Raw genomic sequence first — 22,323 nt, forward strand, 5'->3', positions numbered from 1 at the left:
ATAAAATATTTTGAGACAGAAAATATGTTATTCCCTTTATTTCTCTATTGCTGTAGTAAAATGTAAAAAAAATCTTCAGTGGATTGATTTTTTCTTTAAATACTGAATTAGAAGTTACTGTCATGACCACAGCATTCAATTTAAATTACTTATGTTTAAAATACCTACTTAAAAGCATGACTTGTATAGCAACTTTTTAATAGACTGGAAAGCCAATCTGATGAAAACAAACATGCAACTTTTGTTTCATGCAGGAGGCAAGTTTATTCCAGTTACTTCTTTCTGGAAAAGTGAAAACAGAAAATACCTCTCTCTAAGGTGTTTTTACTCCATTCGTGTAAAATTGTATCTAACAGTTGTTTTAAAAAATTGTTTATGTGGGATGTCTCTTCTTAAGATGCATGTTTTTAGTACGCTGTTTAAGCATGCATCACTTTCATTTTCTGCATCATGACACAAAAGCTCTAGAAGAGAAGAAATGCCTCAAGATAAACTCCCAAATATGAAAGAACTCAAATGCTTGCTTGCTTTAAAAAAAGATCTGCCCAGTATTTACCACACAGCATCCTTTGCCACGGGTTCGTTACTTGCACTATCATTAAACCAGTTGAGAGGTCAGTGAGAAAGTAGTAGATACATCACCGCGTTAGTATAAACACAGCTATGATTTGATCTCATCATCACCAACTATAAAACTAAATTTGAGCTGAGTAAATAACAATTTACATTGTGCAATTAGAATTTTAATTACTACACACAAAGTGCATTTCAGGCCCCCTCCTGCATTCAGCCCATGGCTGGCAGAACACTGCCTGGAGCTAACAGATTTTCCCAGCTGCCAGCAAGTGGCCTCACCACACCAACTCCGCTTGTGTACTCAGCACGGCAATTTAGTTCCAAGGTAAATCGCAGAACTTCAGTGACACCTTCCCCACATCAGTGGGTTTGTGCATCTCATGACTGAATTACTTTTTAAGTCATATATATTACTATACTGCAATATTCCCTCCTATTTGCAAGAATGATTTTCAGTTAATTTGTGTCCTGCAGACTCCAGAAAATCCATGTCATGAAGAAACCCAAGCTAAGGACAGATTCTCTAGTGCCTAAGAGCAGGCTGGAATTCACACTGCGTTCTCCCCAAGCCTGAAAAGAATTAATAGCATATCTTTCTATTTGCACCTACTTCTCTTCATAAAACTCATAGGAAATTCACTATCTTTGAGATATCTATTCTCACAACTTCAGCTGATTTTGGCTGACAAATTCAGAATTTTTGGGGGCCAAGTTAAATAGACAGAGTGAGCAAATGCAATCTTTCTCAGAAACCAGGCTAAAAAGGAATCCTAAGGAATTATCACTACTTACCTTCTTTATATTCCTCTTTTTTTTGGTCTGATTTTGGCTTTGCCAACTGCCTACATTAAGAAAGAGGGCAGAGGAAAGGAGGAAAGAATTATTGTATAGAAGTATTATATCATATCATATCGCATTGTATAGTTCTCCCTCAAGACTGGGGAACTTCACTAAGTTTATAATGCAGTGCTCCACGTCATGCAAAGAAACGCCTGGGGACCACAAGGAGTATTCAGATCCCAAGTCTGCTGTGTACCATATGCACACAGTTCTTTAAGGACAGACGTTTCCTAACCTGCTAATCTTGAAGTCTCAGTAGGGCAAGTAATATCTCAGTAACCAAAGTGGAGGAGAGATCTCAAAGGAGTTGGGAAAAGATGCACGTTTTTTATACAAACGGAAGACTTCTACAGTGAAGAGTGATTCTAGTTCTAAGATACTGGCACTGACACTAACACAATCTTATTCCCCTGCAGATTTTTAGCTGTAGATTTATCATGACGTGACTCATTGTGCATGCTTTCACTTTTCCTTTTCATTCTATAAATTGAGCAGAGATCGAACACCTAGAAATACAATACCTCGTAAAGTGTCTTTGATTGACATTTTCACTTAATATTTCCATGCTTTTGCCAAAGCTAGAGTCTGAACAGGGCGGCATGTTTTTTCTCATTGATCTTAAACAGTGTCCATTGAAACATTCAATTTTGCCAGAGGAAAATTCCTAGGAAAAGAAGGAAATAAGAACATATTTATCTGAACCATGTATGTTGAGCTAAGAAGGAAATTCTGTCTCATTTAGGTGAGTTTATTCTTTAACTCTCCTGACTTGATAGTGGTGCAACTAACGGCAGGTAAGCCTTGAACCACTTCCGCACCAAGAAAATAGCTCTCTGGAAAAAAAAACAGCTTTCAAAGCTAAAGCTCCCCTCTGCCATGCTTTTCTCGTGGACAACTTGAGCTTAATATCCTTTGAAAAAATTATGGCGGCAAAGCCTTTCATATAAACTTAGTGTTTCATGAAAAAAACCCAAACCCTTTTATTTCAGAACTGGTTCAGAAGAGCAGTCAAGCTTGACCTTGCGTGTCCTGGGATTAAAATCTAGTTAGGAGAGTTTTTCTCCTATCTCTGTTCCATTTATAACCGCATTCAGAGGGACATTAAAAGATTTCCTTCAGTAGGACGGCATTTATCCACAGGAAACCAAAGGGAACTAAAGATGCACTTTTCTTATGGCTGTTGATCTTGTTCACATTGGTATTTCTGCAAGAAGGATGAGTACTATTCACTTTTACTATATGAGGAAAGCTGTGATGACCATGAGAGGGGGCTTGTTCAGTTTACGACCCAAAGTTTCATTAAGAGTACGCCAAACTAAAACTTGCACTGAAAAGGGCAGAAAAAAACCAGATTCTTCTACTTCTTGACACTAACTTTACCAAGACATACTTCTATTAGCAGCTGACAGAGATGATGACAGAAGCGTGAAGAAGGTCGCTGCAGGAGGGCAATGATGCACATGCAAGGCCCTTGCAGGGCCATGCAGTGAGAGCTGTGGCCACCCACTGCTGAAGGGTCAGCCCTGAGCCACAGAGCTGGGCAATAACTGTCCGACGGTCTTCTCTTCAGACAACCTTGAACAAGCCATCCCCAATGTTCCCCTGACAACTTCTCATGATAAGACAGGCCTTTTGACAAGGAGGATTTCAATCACCTTTCCTTTGCCGCTCGTTTTAAAGAGCACCTCCCTTCCTGCTGTCCTCCGGGCTGGTGAAGCCAGGCCTCATGAGATGCTCCGCATAGCTGGCTTTTGAATTGACGCATCGGGGATTAAACTCCTAAAGACATTTTCTGTTTCTTGGATCCAGGATAGATGGCTATAACAAGACCTAAAGCTTAACGAGAGGCAGTCTGGTCTGTCAGAGTCACCTTTAACATTTTTCCTCTCAAAGGTTTAAGAACAAAATCGTAACAGAAAGCCTTTCAACTTATTTTTAATTTGACAGACCCCTAGGTTTATTCGAAGAAGGCAGGTTTTTGTGCACACTCACACACAGGAGTATATAGACTTCAACCAATACTTTCAGCATTTGTCACTGAGACAACTAGAAAAAAAAAAACCCTAGACCAAGAAATAATGACGTTCTCTCACCTGCAAACGTACTCATAGTATTCCTACCGCTGGTACGACTATGGCTTATGCATCGTCCTACAAAATCTACAGGCATGCCTGGGAACTACCTCTAATGTTAGGTTACATGATTAAAGGTTAATCTGCATCAACAAAAGGCAGCGGGGAAGCACCGGTGGGCAGAGGCACCCCGGTAACACAGCGCTGGGGGAGCAGCCCGGCCCCACTCCTGCCGAGGCCATCGGTCAGCCGGAGGCCTCACTCCAGGGTGAGGGACCCCCCCGGGGGCAGGAGAGGCCTGGGGGGTCACCTAACAGACCGAGCGAGGGCCTCCACCTAGAAGAGGACTCACGGCGGGACCCCCGTCACCACAGCCTGTCCTGGCTTCTTATTTATTTAACGGCGTTTCTGTCCGTGTCCCGAGGCACAGAGGTCCGAGCGCCAATGACAGGAGAAGGGGCCGCACCTCCTCAGGGCCTGCGCCATCGCCGACAGACACCGAGCCAGAGCAGCTGGCAAGTAGCGTAAGTTTTGGGAACCAGGTACTGGAAAGGCCACGAGTCTGGGCCAGATACGGGAGAGACCAGGGGGGTCTCACCCAAGTGCTGGGCTGGGCGACAGCTACTGGAGAGGCCATAGGTCCGGGCCAGGGACCCATCCATCTGCGCATGAGGTAACTGGGAGACCAGCCCATCCGGGGCCAGTTACTGGTCTGACTGAGCATCTGAGGACGGTTACAGAGGGATATACATAGTACACACGTGCGTGTGTGTGAGTGCACACGTGGGGGCTCGATACCAGCAAACCGGGGGCCCAACACCAAACAATACAGGGATCAATGTTACATATACGCGTGCGTGTGTGCACGTGTGTGTGCACGTGCGTGCGCATGTATTTTCCCGCTAATGGGTTTTCATCCTGATCAGCCGGAAAGGGAAGAAGGATCAGGTCATTTGTACTGTTCATACAGCTACCACATTCAGCTATTCTGAACATACAGCACTTTCAAATAAGGACAACTTTTTAAGTAACAGGCTTTATTTCTAAATACATCATCACTTGTGAAATTAGACGCCAAAGTTGGGAGCAACTCTGGAACATTTAGCTTGCTTAAACTCCAAGATACACGAATTATAACTGTCGCTTTGGCTAATTCTACTTCATTGATCTAGAAGTAAATATTCCTTGGGAGAAATCTTAAGGTTTGCCGTATCAGTTAAAAGATGACTGCAATAATGTACTTCACAAATCTCTGGGCCAAATCCCAGACTGAAAGAAGAACAAACACTTTGAGAATGTCAGCACAGATGTTAGAAAAAAGCCAGTATAGCGACCTGGGAGATCTTTCTGTGAAGTATTTCAAATTGTGAAAGCATTTTGTATTTTGTTACTTTTCTCATGCTATAGGAAGTGATTAGCAATTGTTTCTAAAAAGTCTTTTTAGAAAAAATGTGTTTAGCTACCTGGTATCTCTGAGGAAGTAACTCCAATTGTTTCTAAAAAGTCTTTTTAGAAAAACTGTGTTTAGCTACCTGATATCTCTGAGGAAGTAACTCTTATGTTGAAGTACTATCAGAACAGATAATTGTGCTTAGGAAACAAGGCCATGAGCTCTGATGCTGAGGTTCCTACACAGACAACTCATGAAGGCTTAGCCTGGAAAAGTGCCAGTTTCCACTCTGCCCCGACAAAAAGGGCACTCAAGAGCACCATACCCTCAAATACACATCACAAGACAACAACCTTGTTCAGCTTGGGGGATTACACCAGGGTTACAGACCTGCAGATACACAGCTTCCAAAGGGACAGTAGCCACTTTGGATCTGCCATGGAATTCCTTGGGACTGGAAACTTGGAAGAGGATAAACCCATCAGATGCTGGTTTACCTTACGACTTTCTGCTGCATGCTCCTTAGTCTCTGTGGATAAAATAACCTGAATAACTAGAGACAAACCGCTTGCTGATACCAGAAAAACTGCAAAAGCTGCTGCCACCACCAAGTCCTTGCACATCAACGAGTTAGGAAAGAGGCATGAGGACTTGAACACGCAGCTAGCACCAGCGCCATCATCTCTGTCATCTAGGGCACTTCTGCATTGTCTCTGCAGTTACAACACTCCAGCAGAGCCCAGCCATCCTGCAAAAGAGGAAAGAACGACTCCATGCCTCAAAGCATGAGAAAGGCCTGGAAAAAGGAGGAAAAAAAAAAAAAAAATAAAGAAACCAAACCAAAAAGGAACCTTACAGCCAACTTCATAATGATGATTCTGCTTTGGTGTCAAGTGAAATTTTACATTTAGCTTCCTCATTCCTGTTCTCCACACTGAGAACACGTGCCAGCTGTTTTATCTGCCTAACTTTGCACAGCCTTCCCTCAGGTGCAACAGGCAGCTGAATTCCCTGTAGCCTCTGACAACCATTTCTAGTGTAGACTGCAAAAGCAAAGCAGTGATCTTTAAGCAGATTCCATGACTGTTTGCAAACTAAAAACAAACAAACACAACACCACCCCCACCCCCACCCCCCAAGGATTTCTTCCTTCTTAGTTCAGTAGTTTTGAAAAGAATGAAAAAAAAAAAAAAATTAACCCATGCAACTGAAAATCCTGAAAGAGTTCTGCTAGAAGGAAACAGAGCCCACTACAAGCATCACTCGAAGGCAGGGCTCCCCTGAAGAGCAGACCACTTCAGAGTTGGATCTGATCTGCCTTTATTTGTCACGGAAATGCGGGACACCCTGCAGAGAGGAGCCTGACTTGGAAAGAGCAGAGAAGAACTTTAGCTTTTGAAGGCTACATTAAAAACAATGAACTTCTTAAAGTGAAATGGTTCAGTTATTAAAGAAGCAACACTGAGATGCAGATAGGGCAGACCACTTAACACCCTTTATAATCATGCAAGTTGTCTCTTTTCTACTAAAGTAGATTAAAATTATAAAAAGTTTAAAGTTTTCACCATTTTAGGTTACAGACTTAAGTGCTTTAATTAAGTACAAATTAGTCGTGATTTCTAAACAGAGCTTTGTTTTTAAGGCATCTACAGTAGCACCTATATACGCTTGACAAAGGAGTATTTCACAGGCACTTCAGGCCAGCTAGAACGTAGTCATAGGTCACATACGTTTTATGCCGAGCGCTGTTTTTGATGCATTCTTCTCATCAAAACAGTGAGCGCTCTCTCTGTGAGCATTACCACAATTAAAGCTGTATTGGCTTTGTGTGGCAAGGTTTTGGTAGCAGGGGGGGTTACAGGGGTGGCTTCAGTAAGAAGCTGCTGGAAGCTTCCTGTGTCCGACAGAGCCAATACCAGCCAGCTCCAAGACGGACCCGCCACCGGCCAAGGCCGAGCCAATCAGCGATAGTGGTAACACCTCTGTGATAACATTTTTAAGAAGGAAAAAAAAGTTGCAGGACAGACAGAAACGGCAGCCGGAGGGAGGAGTGAGAACATGTAAGAGAAACAACCCTACAGACCCCCAGGTCAGTGAAGAAGGAAGGGGAGGAGATGCTCCAGGCGCCGGAGCAGAGATTCCCCTGCAGCCCGTGGGGAAGACCATGGTGAGGCAGGCTGTCCCCCTGCAGCCCAGGGAGGTCCACGGTGGAGCCGATATCCACCTGCAGCCTGGGGAGGACCCCACGCCGGAGCAGGCTTCTGGCAGGACCTGTGGCCCCATGGAGAGAGGAGCCCAGGGAGCAGGTTTTCTGGCAGGACTTGTGACCCCGTGGGGGACCCACGCTGGACCAGTGTGCTCCTGAAGGACTGCACCCCATGGAAGGGACCCATGCTGGAGCAGTTCATGAAGAACTGCAGCTCGTGGGAAGGACCCACGTTGGAGAAGTTCATGGAGGACTGTCTCCTGTGGGAGGGACCCCACACTGGAGCAGGGGAAGAGTGTGACAAGTCCTGCCCCTGAGGAGGATGAAGCAGCAGAAATAGAGTGTGATGAACTGACCGTAAACCCCATTCCCCGTCCCCCTGCGCTGCTGCGGGGGGCAGGTAGAGAATCCAGGAGTGAAGTTGTGCCTGGGAAGAAGGGAGGGGTGGAGGGAAGGTGTTCTGAGATTTGGTTTTATTTCTCATTACCCTACCCTGGTTGATTGGCAATAAATTGAGTTAATTTTCCCCAAATTGAGTCTGTTTTGCCTGTGACAGTAATTGGCAAGTGATCTCTCCTGTCCTTATCTCAACGAGCCCTTTGTTATATTTTCACTCCCCTGTCCAGCTGAGGAGGGGGAGCAATAAAGTGGCTTTGGTGGGCACCTGGAGTTCAGCCAGGGTCTACCCACCACAAAAGCAAAGCAGCCTCTAACATCTTTTTAAGATAGCTTTTTAGGTAACAAATTTAATCAAAATAAGTGGGGAAGGGGAAATACAGATAACACCCCAAACCATACGGCGACATAGAAAGTTTACATTCACAGGGCTGCAGGCGACCCGGGGACTGTCTGTCACCGGTCCCCCGGACCAGAGGTTGTGCCGAGCCCCCCGTTAGCCGCAGGGTGACCAGAAACGGGTGGCGGGGCTGGGGGGACCCGGCCGGCGACCCCGCCTGCTTCTTCACACGCGACAACGCAACCGACCGCAGCTGTAGGCGCTTACCCCAAATACTCTTCCCCCCCCGCCCCTTTTCTCCTCCACGTGACACCGCTCTCCGGTGCTTCTGCGCGGGGGCTCGGCTTTCCCCGCTCGCTCCCCCGCCCCCTCCCCAGCAGCTCCCGAAGGCTCCCGGCCGGCACCAGCAGCCCCCGGCGACAGCTTCCCCCGCCGCGCAGCCACCGGGCTTCGCCCCGGCCCGGCCCCACAGCCCAGCGCCCGCCCCGCCGGGCCGAGGCCCGTCTCCCCGCGGAGCCGGGGTTTAAACCCCCCCGCCCCGCCCAGTACTCACGGCCTCATCGGCCATCCCGCTTCCCCTGTGTCCCGCGGCCCTGGCAGCGGCCGAGGCGGCCCCGGAGCGCGTCCAGATGCGGCGGCTGCTGAGCGAGGGGGACTCCAAAGAGATGAACTCGGAGCTGGAGTCCATGAGGTCGAAGGGGGGGCGGCGGCGGCTGCGGCCGTCATGGGCCGCCGGCTCGGGCGGGCGGGCGGCGCCGCTCCGCAAGACCACCATGGCGGAGCGCTCTGGGGCGGCGGCGGCGGCGACTGGGGGACGCGCCGGACCCGCACCAGCTCCTGCCGCCGCTGCAGCCCGCGCACCGCTCGGTCGCCGCCCTCCCGCCGGATCCCTGCGCCTCGCCGCCTTCCTGCCGTCCTTCCTTCCTTCCTTCCGCCTGCCCCGAGGGCCCCGGCGGCTCCCCCGCCGCCCGCCCTCGCAGCGGGCCGGCGGCGCGCCCTCCGCCCCGCCCGCGCTCGCCCCGCCGCCACTTTTCCCTCCGGCAGCTAGTCCCGGCCCGGGCGGCGGAGGGATACGCGCCGCGCTAGGGCCGTTCAAGATTCTTGGCGCGTAAAAGTTGGAGCAGTTTGCCTTGCCGGCGCGGGATTGGCTCGGCGGCGTGCGCTGTGCCCGCCCCCTGCCGCCGCTTCCCGCCGGCAGGGGGCGGGGCCTCCGCGCTTGCCGGGAACCTCGTTTAAAGGAGCCGCTCTCCCGCGCGGCGGCGGTGGCGGCGGCGCGGCGGCGGCTCCTCGCCCTCCCTCCCCCCCCTCCCGCCCGCCAGTCCGCCGCGCTTCCCCCACCCCCGGCACGCTACTCGCGGCGGTTCCCGGGTAAAGCGCCTGAGGCGAGCCGGGGTGGCGGTCCCGCCGCGCGGCCGCGTTTCCTCGGGGAAGGCGCAGCCGGCGGCTCCCGCCGCGCCCAGCACTTCCTGCGCCGCCCTCACCCCCCCGCCGAGGCCGGCCATGGCGCGGCCGGCGGCCGCCTACGAAGCGGCGGTGCCGCCCCGCCCCGCCTGCGCCTACACCAGCTGCTACTGGTAAGGGCCGCCGGGGGACGGGGACGGTGTGCGGGGCAGGCGGGAGCCGTGAGGCGGCCGACACCTTCCCCCCCCCGCCGTGAGGCGGCCGCCCCCTCTCCCCCTTTCCCCCCCGCCGTGAGGCGACCGCCCCCTTTCCCCCTTTCCCCCCGCCGTGAGGCGGCCGCCCCCTCTCCCCCTTTCCCCCCGCCGTGAGGCGGCCGCCCCCCGCCGCCGCCGTGAGGCGCTGGGTCAGCGAGAGCCGTTAGCGGTGATCGGGCGCGGTGTCAGCCTGCGCCTGGGCTCGGAGGCCGGTCTTAAACAGGTGCGTGACCCGGAGAGGCTCCGGCCGCAAACGGAGCTCACGCTGGGCGGCTTCCCAGCAGGCATCGCCTCTCGGCTGGCTTCTGTTCTCTGGAAATGAAGTTGGGGAGGCGGGGGGGGGGAAATAATCAGTTCTTGTGTTTTACAGCGAAGAAAATGTTTGGAAGCTTTGTGACTACATCAGGAGTCAGCATCAATACCCTTTAGAAGAATTTTATGCGGTTTTCATATCCAACGATAGCAGGATGGTGAGTCAATGAGATGGGATCTGAATGCAGCTGTGGAGAGGTTCGGGCCTTCAGACCGCAGCCCCGGGTAGGTGAGACATGGTCCCAGGCCTTTAGACCACAGCCCAGCATAGGTGAGACATGGGCCCAGGCCTCTTAACCACAGTCCAACACAGCTATCCATGAGCTGTGGGATGTGGTCCCAGGCCTTTAGGCCACAGACTGACGTAGGTGAGACATGATCCAAAACCCTCTTGTAGCTCGCTTTGGCTCAGAGGCGTGCAAACCACACCAGGTGAGATCTTTTAGTTATCTGGTGCATTGAGGACCATGGGAAGAGGCACAACGTCCCTGTGAGCTGTGGGGGTAATTCTTCCCTGTAATCTGTCAGTTTAGGAGACTGACTATATTATGTGGTCTGGAGTAGTATCTCCAACTTCATGCTCCTGAAAGATAGAAGCTAGAGAAAATTTTCTGACTGCCACACGGATGTAAGCTGATGAAGTGGATAAGTTAGCAAAGAACTAACCAGTTAACCTGAAATTAATCCGTATTAGCCTGAAAGGTTTTATTCACTTAAGATTTATTCACTTAAAACTTTCAGATTCCACTCTGGAAGCAGAAATCAGGACATGGAGATGAGCCTGTTGTCTGGGTAAAGCATTCTGTTCTCTCTCTCTCAGTAATTTCAAGTGCATGCTTCTGTAGTTGATAGCTGCAGGATCAGACACGGGTAGTGTCAGCCATCTTTACGGTAACAAACTGTTCCATCTGAACATAAACACTTTTTTACTGTGAGGGTGATGGAGCACTGGAGCAGGTTGCCCAGGAAGGTTGTGGAGTCTCCATCCTTGGAGATATTTAGAAGCTGTCTGGACACAGTCCTGATCAGTTGGCCCTAGGTGTCCCTGCTTGAGCAGAGGGTTTGGACCAGGTGACCTGCAGACGTCCCTTCCAACCTCAGCCATTCTGTAGTTTTGTAGTACTATTTACTATTTTACAACAGATTTATGAAGAGCCTAAAGCTGGTGCTCCCTTTTACCATTTGTAGTAAATTAACAGCAAGACAGCCAGTAAAATCTACAGGTGACAAACCTTAACGTTGGTAAGAGTACATAACAGATTTGTGAAAATTATTATCTGGATATTGTTGAGGCTACCAGCTTTGTTGAATTTTAAGTAGATGTCTGTACTTGTAAGAAGTAGATGGATAAAAATATCCATGTAGGCCTGACAGAGGGTAGAAAAATATAAACATTATACATATTCAGGTGTCAGCAATTAAACAGGCCCATAAATGGCCGCTTTGGAGTGTCATTTGATCAATGAATGTAGTTCATTAATTGCCACTACAGAATTCCTTTCAAATATGTATCGTTACAGAGTTCTTTCAGTTATCTGGCATGGAAAAACCTCTTATTTCTGTTTCTGAAATTCTGCAAATTAATCTGCAGACTTCTGAAGTTCTGTGATTTCTGAATCATTCATTCACTCCCAGAATACCATTGTATTTATAGTACAAAAAAGGTTTAGTTTAAAAAGAGGTCCAAGTGTTATGATCTAAAAAGAAATAGGAGAGTCAGGAAAGGCCACCATAGAACGTGGATTTCTCATAAAAATTCATGGATTGAAAAGTGTTTTTCCTTTGATGTTTCAGTGGATCGTAGGATATGTAAAGCTTGTAGTTAGTTTTTCTAATCCTCTGTAACAGATTCTTCTAAATATTGTGGCATGGAGTTGTATGTGTATATTGGTCTGGCAAAATAGCTTGCCCAAGATCTTTTTCATTCCAGTCCCTTTGCGGTTTCGTTTAATATTGAAAGTGTCAAAAGACAGTGCTTGAAACTTTTTTGTGAGTGGATTTAATGTAAGCTTTAGTAAGCTGTTAGCAGCTACCTTCAATTTAATTTTGGAAAAGAGCAGTGTACGTACCTGGCACCTAACGTAAGTAACTCTAATTTCTGCAAACCTCCACCACACCTATGTTTCTTACATGTTAAGAAATAAAACTGCACCTTAGAACCTAAGTGTCAAGACAAAATAGTTAGCTTGAAAAAGTGTGATACAGTACCCACAGGCGTTTTTTCGAAGCTTCAAAAGCTGCTACAAGAATTTGTCTGACTCTTATGATACTCTTGATCTGAGCCATTCGCTGCTTTTTCAGTTGCATGCTGTTTTTTCAGCTGCTTCTGGCAGCTAAACACTCGGCACTCAAATTCACAGACCATGTTACTGCAACAGGTACAACATCTCTTATTAAAAAAGATTACTAGATAATTTTGATGTTAACCTATCATCATATATTGTTGTGAGCTTTTATTTAGGACTGGGTCTAAGCCAAAAATGCTTACCCCACTAAACTTTTGTGGTATGGTGTGGGATATGAAAGAGATTTGCTGTTTTCTTAGGAGCAGCGTACACTTCAGTTTAGCTGTCCAAGCTTAAATGAAAGGAGGCTGCAAAGGAATGGGGAGATCATCAAGGTTTCTTCAAAAGCACAGTGGGTGAGACAGGCATTAGGAAATCTCTCTCCTGGTGCCAAAAATGTTACAGGCTTAACCTCTTGAAGGCCAGAAAAGCAGGATTTAGAGAAAGGGATCTGTAGCTTCTGCATTTAGGAAGCATGTTTTTTTTTCCCCTCCCTTTGCCAGTTTCTCATTAACAGCTGTTTAACTAATGGCAATTACCCTTCTTCCCAGGACTACCATGTTATTCTACTTCATGTTTCCAGTGGGAAGCAGAACTTCATTTATGATCTTGACACAGTGTTGCCGTTTCCATGTCCTTTTGACGTGTACAGTGTGGAGGCCTTTAGGTTGGATGACAGCCTTCGTCCAGAATTTCACAGGTGACGATGCAGAAGATAAAGACCATGAAAGTTATTTCATGAAATCGAAGTTCTCTTTGTCGATGCATAGTGACAGAATTTTTTTGCTATACACCAGTAAAATAAACACACTGCATTATTTTTCTAAAGCTCTTTACCTTAGTCATAAAAAGCCCTTTTCTTTCCTACTGTAGTTTCTTGTTAACCAGTTAACTGCTTGGCATGATATTGCTGATTTTTGTATTTAATGAAATTAATACTCCTTGATGGGAGGAAGGGGCTCTTGTTCTAAGTAACTAATGCAGTATTGTATACACGCATCTTTTGATACAATTTTGCATTATTATTTAGGAAAATCAGAATGATTCGAGCAGATTTGTACTTGAAGACGTTTGCTTCAGACAGATCTCATATGAAGGATGCAAATGGGAAATGGCAGAAACCTCCCCCTTCATACCCTTGCATTGAAACTGCAGGTAAGCTGCTGGAGCTCCTTTTTCCTGCTTAGAGTGTTGAATGACATAGTCCAAGATGCACACAAGAAATAAATATGCTTCCATAACATGTCTGGAATTACATTCAGCTAGTTTATTATTTCATATGGGAAAAAAATAGGACTATGAAGCATTTGGCACTTCCTTTTCTGAACATGTAAAGTCTAGCATGCCTCCTGGCATTTACCGTTATCAAACATTAATTACCGATCTTCATAAACTGAGCAGAGATCGAGAGGTAAGTAATACTGTTCTCTCGTTACGGCAGGGAACTGAAGCAAAGAGGCCAAATAATTTGCTTAGGGCCACAAAAGTGAATTTTTAACACACTGATTATACCACACTTCAGCTGGCAGGTCCCATCCTGCCAGAGCAGGTTATTTTGACAGGAGGAAGTTTTCAGGCTCTGCTCAGTGTGCTGGGTTTGCCTGCACGAGATGTTTGAGGTTTTTCTACCAGGTGAATGGACCCGAGGGCACTTTAAGGCAAACTGGCAAGTCAGCAAATTTTTCCCCAAGCCTTTAAGCCTCTTTAAGTGATCGACTAGGTAATAGCCTCTGGGCCAAGCAGAGAAGTAAAGACTTGCCATCTCTTCTATTCTGTAGAACCGCTTAAACCACTCTTATCACACAGCATTTCAGCTTATTCTAATCATGTGCTTGGCAAGCTGGCTAACATTCACCATGTGTTTGTTTGTTCTTTCATTTTCTTCCCAGATGGAGAAAAGTGTGGTGAAGTCTTGCTTTGAAAGAGTTTTCATGTTATTGCTCCGCATGTTTGGTTTTGTTGCTTTTTTAATAAGGCAGTACTGCTATGTATTTACGTTGGAGAAGGCGGGGTCAAAGAAACATGTTGTGTGTTTAGGTCCAAGTTTATTGTGGGTTTAAGTTTCTGGGAAGTTAATTCTCAATCTCTGCTTTGGCTTCTAAGGAAGCTTGGTGTTTCACACTAGAGTAGAAATGAATTATGAATGTGGGCAGGAGCACAGATGTGGTCTTCATTGTGAAGCTTTAGGTGTTTTCTAGACAATCCAGGTTATGAAGCATCTTAAATTGTATGTCTTGGTCCTTATCTCCAATAAAGCTTTATGCAAAGGTAGTGTAGTGAGTGGAGAATGCCCGAGCTGCAATTCACGGTTCACTGTTAGCTGGAGCCCGCTAGGAGCTAAGGACTTTTTGCCTGTGGAAACCTTATTGTTCTGGTAGTTGAGAGCTAATGAAAGTGTGAGGAATATAGATCAGGCCAGACCAGGAAGGTGAAAAAATTCTACTCAAAAGAGTAGAAAACATTACTTGTGGATAGTAAGTTACAGAATGACTCAGTTGCAGATGTGTACATGTACCTCCAACTACAGTGAATGACTCCATAGCTGCAAACCCTGTAACTCTCCCCTTACCTGTCTTGCTTGGCCAAGCTTTAACTTACTGACGAGCAGCAGCCACATGGTCTCAACCAACCTCCAGATTGTCTCTGTGATGTTGGTAGTTAGTGAAAGATACGTAGATCTTAATTCCTCTTATGCTTTATTTCTTTGCTCTGTACCTTGCCATGCTGAAAGAAACATCCATAGGTCATCCAGTCCAACACCTGCTCAAAACAGGGGTTCCTTAGGGCTCTGTCCAGTCTAGTCTTGAACACCTCCAGGGATGGAGATTCCACCACCTTTCTAGGCAATCTGTTCCAATATTTGACCACCGTCATGGTAAAAATAAAAAATAAAAAAATCCTAGTATGTAACCAGAATTTTCCATGTTCCAGCTTGCTTTTTTTGCTTCTTGTCCTGTTGTCAGGCTCCTCCAAGAAGGCTCTGGTTCCATCTTCTTTCTGTCCTCTGATCAGGTAGGTGTAGACAGCAGAAAGGTCTCCCCTTCGTCTTGTCTGTTTAAGACTGAACAAGCCCAGTTCTCTCAGCCTCTCCTTGAATATCATGTTCTCTTGCCCCAAACAACTTCATGTTCCTCTTCTGGGCTCACTCCAGTATGTCAGTGTTTTGGGGTTTGGGTTTGGTTTTTTTTTTTGGTTGTGGTTTTTTTTTTGTTGGGGTTTTTTTGTTGTTTTTTTTTTATACTGAGGAGCTCCAAACTGGACACAGTATTCCAGCTTTGTGCTGATGTGCTCTGGTCTCCTGGTCAGTTGGCTGAATGTTGCGGATCAAATAAACTGGTTACCCTGCACCCACTGAAGGTGGAAGGTCATTCACTAGGTATCTTCAAGATCTGGGTCAGAACAGGAATAGATTGTATCAGATCTAGGATGTCTAGTTCAAGTTGTCTTTCCTTCAGTACCAGTTTCTCCAGCTTTACTTTTTTGTCTTCCCTGTATTCACTTGAGATATAATGATGTGTGCTTCAATGTACACAGTGCTGTAAGTCAGTGAGGAGTCTGGGTTTAACTGTAGTGAAACAAGCATGTGCTTTAACTTTTAGCTGAATCTAAGTGCTGTGCTTCAGTGATGCAGTTCTGTAGGTGAGCACATGTCCTGCAGGCCAACATACAGGTTTAGAAAGCATTGCTGTCAACAAGTGGAACTGGCAGTTCTCTTCTAGAGACCAGTAAAGTAATGTCTCAGCACAGTTTTATCAGGCATAAAAGCACCTTATTTTAAACTTGATGGAAAACTGGGTGGCAGACCTTTTGTTATCATAAAAGAGCCTAGGGTATTAATGTTCAAGTCCATGCCAAATTCCATTGCAGATAACTGTTTTCTCCCTGCCGTTTCACTTAGATAGAGTGCTCTGCTTTCCATGTTAATTTGTGTTTGCATAAGATTAAATTGCTTACGTATTTCATGTTGGAGGTGACTGCAATGTAATGGCTGGCAGAACTGACCACATATTATTTTAGTATCAATTTATTTGAGGCACATTTAGATCAGAGCATTATTGTTATAATAATAATAATTGTTATTCTTTTGCTGTCTTTTAGAGTAGCCAAATTCCTAAGTTCTTGAGAAGATGATTACAAAATCATACAAGGATTTTATATTAATTGTCTTTGCTGTATGTCTTCTTTGATGTTAAACAAATGTTTGAAGACTGAAAAAATACAATAAAAATGTGTCAGTCTTTCTTTTTAATGTATGAGCATTGTGCTGTTAAAAAGAAATGTGCCCATGAACTCTTGGTATTTAAAGATAATCGGCACTCCAGTACTATTGTATCGATACAATTTGCTATGTGTTAAAGCATATTAGTTATATTTATATACACTGCTCTTCTTATTCCACTTGGTTTTAAAGCTTTTAGTAAACTTAAAAAGACAAGAATGTTTGCTCTTGGTACTAAAATATTGCCTCTTCCAGAGCAGAGGAGCTGTTAAGCCTGAATATAGCACTTTGGAAAAGGAAATTCTGTAGTATCGAAGTCAGATGTAAGCTAAATAGGACCATTGGTAGGACAATGTAATTTCCCAATGTGGAGCTAGGACAGGATACTGGGCAGTGATCCTTTTTTATGAAGTATACCAGGAAATGTTTAATGACCATGAAATTCCTTTTGGAATTGAATCGAGGAATCTCTGTCAGTAACCAATTAAGCTTTTTTTTTTTTTTCCTACTACTAACTCAAAAGGAATAATTCTTAAACTGTATTTGTGCTGCTCATGGGGTTGCAAAATAAACCTTCTAAAATAAGCTTATCTTGAGTCATAAATTCCAGTCCATGCTTAAAAAAATTGAAGCTGGAACTAGGTGATTTTTTTTTTTTTAAAAGAACCATAGCATTATTTTTTTTAAAAAACAAACAATCCCAAACCAACCAACTAAACAAAAAAACCTCAGGCTCCTCAATATCTCATCAGAACTCACGTGCTAAGGGTTAGCCTTTTGCAACTGGCCTGCTCTAGCCGTTTCCCAGAGCTAGGCCCCTATGTTTCTTATTGGCATTGCTCTGGCCTCTGTTCTGCTCTGCTGCCGTGCATGCCAAGAGAAGCTGGCTAACCTAACTGGGTGCATGGTGCTTTCTCACCCAGCCCTATCCTCAAAGCAGCTCTGTTGGAATAAGCATACCTGAGCTGCAGCAGATTCCCCTGGTCCTACCTGGTTGCCAGTGGCCTCCCATTGAAGGAAGACAGGGGTGAGGTTCAAATAATAAAAATTAAGAAGATACAATTTGGGACACAGATTCATCATTCTGGGGCTGGCAAGCCCAGGCTGAGGTTTTCTTTTAAGTCTTCTCTCCACAAATTAATGAGGTCTGATTCTGCTTAGTTTGAGTCCTGATGAGATCAGCTCTCCCTACTACAAGCCTGTGTAAGAATCACAGCTTGCACAGTGCATTTCAAAATTACTCAGAACAGATGGTCTTATGGCTTATATACAACTGTTAGCATCAGCTCTAACACTGAAAAGCATTGGTTTGAATTTCAGTTTTCCCTAGGTGTTTGGTAGCATACTGGCAGGATTGATTTGTAAAGGCTTTTTGGTTCTTTGTATTATTATTAAAATCCCTGGTAGTCATAAATGATGGGGTTTTACTTGTTTGTTTTTTTTGTTTTGAAGAGCATGAGTAGACCAGCTGAGAAATTCTGGAGGCACTGTGTATGACACATCTATGTAACAGGCGAGCTCCTAGACAGAGGCCAGGCAGATGTCTGCAGTTTCTTTCTGTATCTCGTTTCTGAGATGGTGGTAGGATCCTAGTGAAAGCAAAAAAGAAGCACTGATACAGATACAAGTAGCTCATACGCACTTCACGGCAACTTCTGCTCCTCTCATGTGAGAATAAAACTCTAGTCTGTCAAGTTAGGTCCTTACTTCATGAGCTTTTGTGGAAGTAAAGAATCAAGTCGGGGTAGAGCCAATAAAAGTACATCTAAGGATAGAAGTATTTAAATTCTGCGAGTGGCTTATTGAAATTACACCTCTTTCTGGGAAAGATAGTTTAAGGTGACCAGCTTTGTTTTACACCCAGATGGACTAGGATGGTTTGCACAGTCAGTTAAGTCTCAGCTATGGGGACAGCACCCTCCAGCTGAGTGTGGTAACGGCCTTTTTGACTCTGCCTGCAACAACACTTCTCTCCCTGCTGAGGCAAGGGAGGGGGATCTGAAGAGAGCTGTAAACACCTACGCAAGTCTCTGAAGAGCCCATCATTCTAAGTATTTTAGGTGCCCCCAAAGTTAGGCAGCAGCAGAGCTGATCTTGGAGGCTTTGTTTCAGACTTGCTCACCTCCAGCAGCCCTTGGGCAGCTGTCATTATGCAGAGTCAGTCCAAGGTCTGCGAGCCAAGCTGAGGCTTGGCTGAAACATTGCTTTCTAACTACTGCTGGCAGAAGCCACAAGTATCATGGCTAACAATGCCATCTGATAGCGCGTGGCCTTTTATTTCGTCCCTGCTCGTGGCAAAAGTGTCAGACTTGATTAAAAAAATAAAATTATGCAAGAATCCCAGAATGCACCAGCTAGGTCTCATTGAGAGTGTGTGTGTGCAACAAAGTGGGTTTGGTCAAAGAGGAAGGTTAGCTCTGAGCATGCACAAATGCAAGCTAGTATAATAGCCACAACACCTGAGGAGGACTACAAGTGTAATGTAAATTTTAAAAAAATTAATTCTGCTGCTCTTGACCTTGTATAAATATTATATAAAGCATGCTCCTCCTTGCTTTTGTGGATAAATCCTCTCTCTTTGCCAACTGTAGCATCCAGATGTCTCTCTTGTAAATTCTGCTGTTTGGTACTCTTCATCTGCTTCAGAAAAAGAACTTTGTGGTGTTCTCATGCATTTTTGCAGAGCTGTCTCCTAAAGCTGCAAGGTCTAACATAACATGCATGGCATTCAGATACAGCACCTGAGTAAGAAGAGTGGCATAGAGAGACTGTTAACCTCCTCAATTGAATAAAACAGGAAAGGTCTCACTATGTTTTTTCCTATGGATAGCTCTCATACTGCTTCAGTGCCATCTGCTGACGGGTTCTTAGACTATCCGCTCTTCACAGGAATGTTCTTGTTTGCTTTGTTAGAACAATTTTTCATTTCATTAAGCTTCTCTGATGGACTGTGCTATGCTCTGCCACAATCCTTCTGAATTCAAGAGAATATTTCACTTCCTCCAGACATTGTGACAGCAACTTCCAAGTTTCTAACAACAGCAGCTGTGTTTGTAACTGTACTGGAACAATCCCCTTTGGGCTTCTTTACCATTCACAGAACAGTTTTATGAAATTATTCTGCTATGCTCAGTGCACATAAAGCAGGGGATTATTTATCTTTCAAATCTTAAACTATATGAAGAATCACATTAATTTTAAAACAAAAGTATCTGGGAGGAAAAGACAAGTTGGGAATTGGAAAACAGGCTTACCAGTCTACCAGCAAGCAAGAGCCGTTATCCACTACTAATTGTTCTTGCACTACAACAGCAAATTGCTGGGCTTGTGCTATTTTAAATCCCCACATGGTCAGGCAGAAGTTGGCCCTGTTCTGCCAGACTCACTTCAGCAGTAGGAGGATGCTTGGCTGAACATAAGGATTTTCAATGTGCAGAGCCCAAACAGGTTAACAAGAAAAGAGTTTGGGGCCACACCTCGGAAGTGGTGAGAGCTGGGATTAGGCAAATCACAAAGCTGTGTCTTAGTGTAGATGTGGTGCAAATAGAGGGCTTCAGGGGCTGGATTATGGCTGGGACTCCTGGGTCTGGGATTCCCGAACATTGTCTTCCCTTCCTCGCTTACGCTGTCCATAATGGTAAGCCTAATTACACAAGCTTTTTGCAGCTGAAGCAAATTCCATCCTATGGATTTTCTAATCCATTCATTAGAGCCTACTCTTGTTTCGTTCTTAATCCTTAAATGTGCACATGAATCATCCATGTTAAAATAAATACTTAAATAAAGCAGGAAAGCTATAACAGTAAATCCAATGGCTCTCCCACTCTGTTCTTTAAACTCATTCTCTTCCAGTTTTCTTTTAATGGGCATTTAAAAAGATTATTTGCGCATATCGTCAGTGAGAACATAAAACAACAAGCCCACGGATGTTTGCAGTCAGAGCTGAATAGGCTGAGGAATCGGAAACCTCTGATCAGCATGGGTCTGAGTCAGCAAAGCTTGTACTAGGCCAGCTCCAGAGAAAGGATGTATAAGGCACCTAAAGCCAAAACTGCGCACCAGCACTTTGCACTGAGCTCACTGGGATCCACAAACAGGACAGAATGGTTTCTCCCTCTCCTGCGGGAGTCAGAGCAGGTGAAACTCCTGGCAGAGAGCAGTCATGCTTTTCTCTTGAAACTATGGCAGTTAACCTTTTCCCCCTCTGACTATATTCGGTGGTTCAGGATTCAAAAAAAGGTGTTCTCCCCCAGCCAAGGTTTGTGCCCTTTGCCTGAGCATCCCTCTAGGCTACGGGCTGGGTTACGTCAGATATTTCCTCCGGTCTGCATATTCTGGCCTTGCAGTGAGCCGGTGTACAGCAAGGACAAAGTTCAGGGCTGGAGGGAAAGCAAATACAGAGCAAATACTGTAGTCTGGGGAGTAACAAATGGTAGGTTTGCCCAGGGGCTGATCACTTCTGAGAGACACTAAGTAACTTCCAATTCTGACTGCTGCTTTGATCCTCTGTAGTCAGTGTAAAAGTTGACTCAGTTGACTTTGGTTCAGAACTTAATGGGGGAATAATATCTCCCCTGCTTTTGAGTAATCATATTGGTGTGAATGCAGGAAGACTACAAGCACCTGTTGCATTGCAGTTCTCTGTTGGTTGTTATTCGCACTCCAGTTCTCTGACACTACTTGACCCTTCTAGGCTGCTGTTGCAGGCAAAAATCGTACTCTTTCCTGTGCATACTGGTTTCTAATGACTAAGGATGCTTACTGATCTAGTGAAGTGATTATTGCCATGGGCAGAGAGAGGGATCGGGGCAAAAGCAACATTTCATAGACTGGAAATAGATGTTTTCGTAGTACCATACAATTTGCAGAATCTTGCTGGACTGCTGCTCAGCAAGTGTGCTATGAACTCTTTGCTATTTTGAACTGAACTATCAAAGAGGGTTTTTCAGGCGTTTTCTTGATAGATGTATACATGTGCTACAGAAGCTGCATCAGGAACTTAAATATTTCCCTTTTCTGGTCCTTTTTCAGACTCCAAGATGAACTTGGATGAATTCATCAGTATGAATCCCAAAGTGGGATGGGGCTCAGTATTCCCCCTTCCAGACTTTGTGCATCGATTTGGCAGACAGGCTGATTACAGCTATTCCTTGGAAGGACAGTGAAGTGAACAAAGGTCTCCCTGCTTCTGTTTTGAGTGGGTGTGGTTTGGTTTGCTGCTCTTACATTGTATTTATGGTTTACATTTCTGTACATGGAATAAGTATTTGGGCAAATAGAATACCTGATCAGAAATATCATGAACTGAATAAAAACTTTTATTTTGATTATGTAAGAATGAACTTGGTTTTTAATATGTCAAATCAAATGCAGACATCCCACCGTAAGCATATTACTTTTCCATCTACTGTGCCCAAATTGAAAAGAGCATTTACATGCTGTCAGAACAGCTTTGGGAAAAATATCTGCATAAAATACTGAACAATGTAGCTCAGATTGTTAAATGTCACCACATTTTAGAAGTGAGATACAGTATATTTTCTTTAAGCTATAATTTGTATCACTTACATAAACAGATAGTGCATCTCAGTTTAGTCACTAACTTTATCAGTTAGGCTTATTTAGCAGAAGCCTGAAGGCCAGACCCACAAAGGGAACATAGATTTAGTATTACAGTCTTGAACTCCCAAGCACTATGTAAAACCAGGTGTCTAGGTTTCTGTGCTGTACAAGGGGAGAATTAAATGCCTGCCATTTCAGTTAAACTGTTCGAGTGCTGACAGTTGCTGGAAGATGCAGTTGCTTTTACTTCTTAGGCTGGCTGTGCATTCTCACCTGCCCCCATGTGCTTGCACTTGGCATTTGTCTGGCCCCATGGTAATCCAGGGTAGGAAGCTAAACCAACAGAAAGAAGTAATGCTGGGGGGGGGGGGGTTCTGCCTCTTAGCTCCTTGAACTGGCTTGCCATGAGGTCAGACAGCTGCTCCTGCTGGTATAAGAAAATCAGCAGGAACATATGGTTTGGGGGGAAG

The 22,323-nt window shown here is 45.2% G+C and overlaps 2 protein-coding genes across 8 annotated transcripts in view; one reads left to right on the top strand and one right to left on the bottom strand.

Moving 5' to 3' along the window:
• The window catches only part of ATAD2 (ATPase family AAA domain containing 2), a 40,738-nt gene extending 31,993 nt beyond the window's left edge, over positions 1–8,745 (bottom strand). The window contains exons 1-3 of one of the 2 annotated variants that reach the window (XM_052787599.1): positions 8,374–8,744; positions 1,938–2,080; positions 1,369–1,418 (exon numbers count right to left, since the gene is read on the bottom strand). In XM_052787599.1, the coding sequence (XP_052643559.1) occupies positions 1,369–1,418; positions 1,938–2,080; positions 8,374–8,595 (415 nt within the window). In that variant the 5' untranslated portion in view covers positions 8,596–8,744. Of the gene's footprint in view, positions 1–1,368; positions 1,419–1,937; positions 2,081–8,373 lie in introns of both variants that reach the window. The other variant, XM_052787598.1, reaches the window with a different exon arrangement.
• Positions 8,746–9,201: 456 nt separating this feature from the next.
• NTAQ1 (N-terminal glutamine amidase 1) lies at positions 9,202–21,621 on the top strand. Of its 6 annotated transcripts, none has more exons than XM_052788115.1 (8): positions 9,202–9,394; positions 9,846–9,945; positions 10,529–10,579; positions 12,333–12,428; positions 12,624–12,772; positions 13,103–13,227; positions 15,004–15,084; positions 21,323–21,621. In XM_052788115.1, the coding sequence occupies exons 1-7, from the start codon at positions 9,321–9,323 to the stop codon at positions 15,078–15,080; spliced, it is 672 nt and encodes a 223-aa protein (XP_052644075.1). In that variant the 5' UTR covers positions 9,202–9,320; the 3' UTR covers positions 15,081–15,084; positions 21,323–21,621. The 6 variants fall into 6 exon arrangements, with proteins under 6 accessions (XP_052644075.1, XP_052644076.1, XP_052644078.1 ...); XM_052788116.1 differs by having other exon boundaries at positions 15,036–15,084; XM_052788118.1 differs by lacking the exons at positions 15,004–15,084; positions 21,323–21,621 and adding an exon at positions 13,962–14,997.
• The last annotated feature ends 702 nt before the right edge of the window (positions 21,622–22,323 follow it).

The sequence above is a fragment of the Harpia harpyja genome, chromosome 5 (genome assembly GCF_026419915.1).
Source record: "Harpia harpyja isolate bHarHar1 chromosome 5, bHarHar1 primary haplotype, whole genome shotgun sequence".
NCBI classification, from domain to species: Eukaryota; Metazoa; Chordata; class Aves; order Accipitriformes; family Accipitridae; genus Harpia; species Harpia harpyja.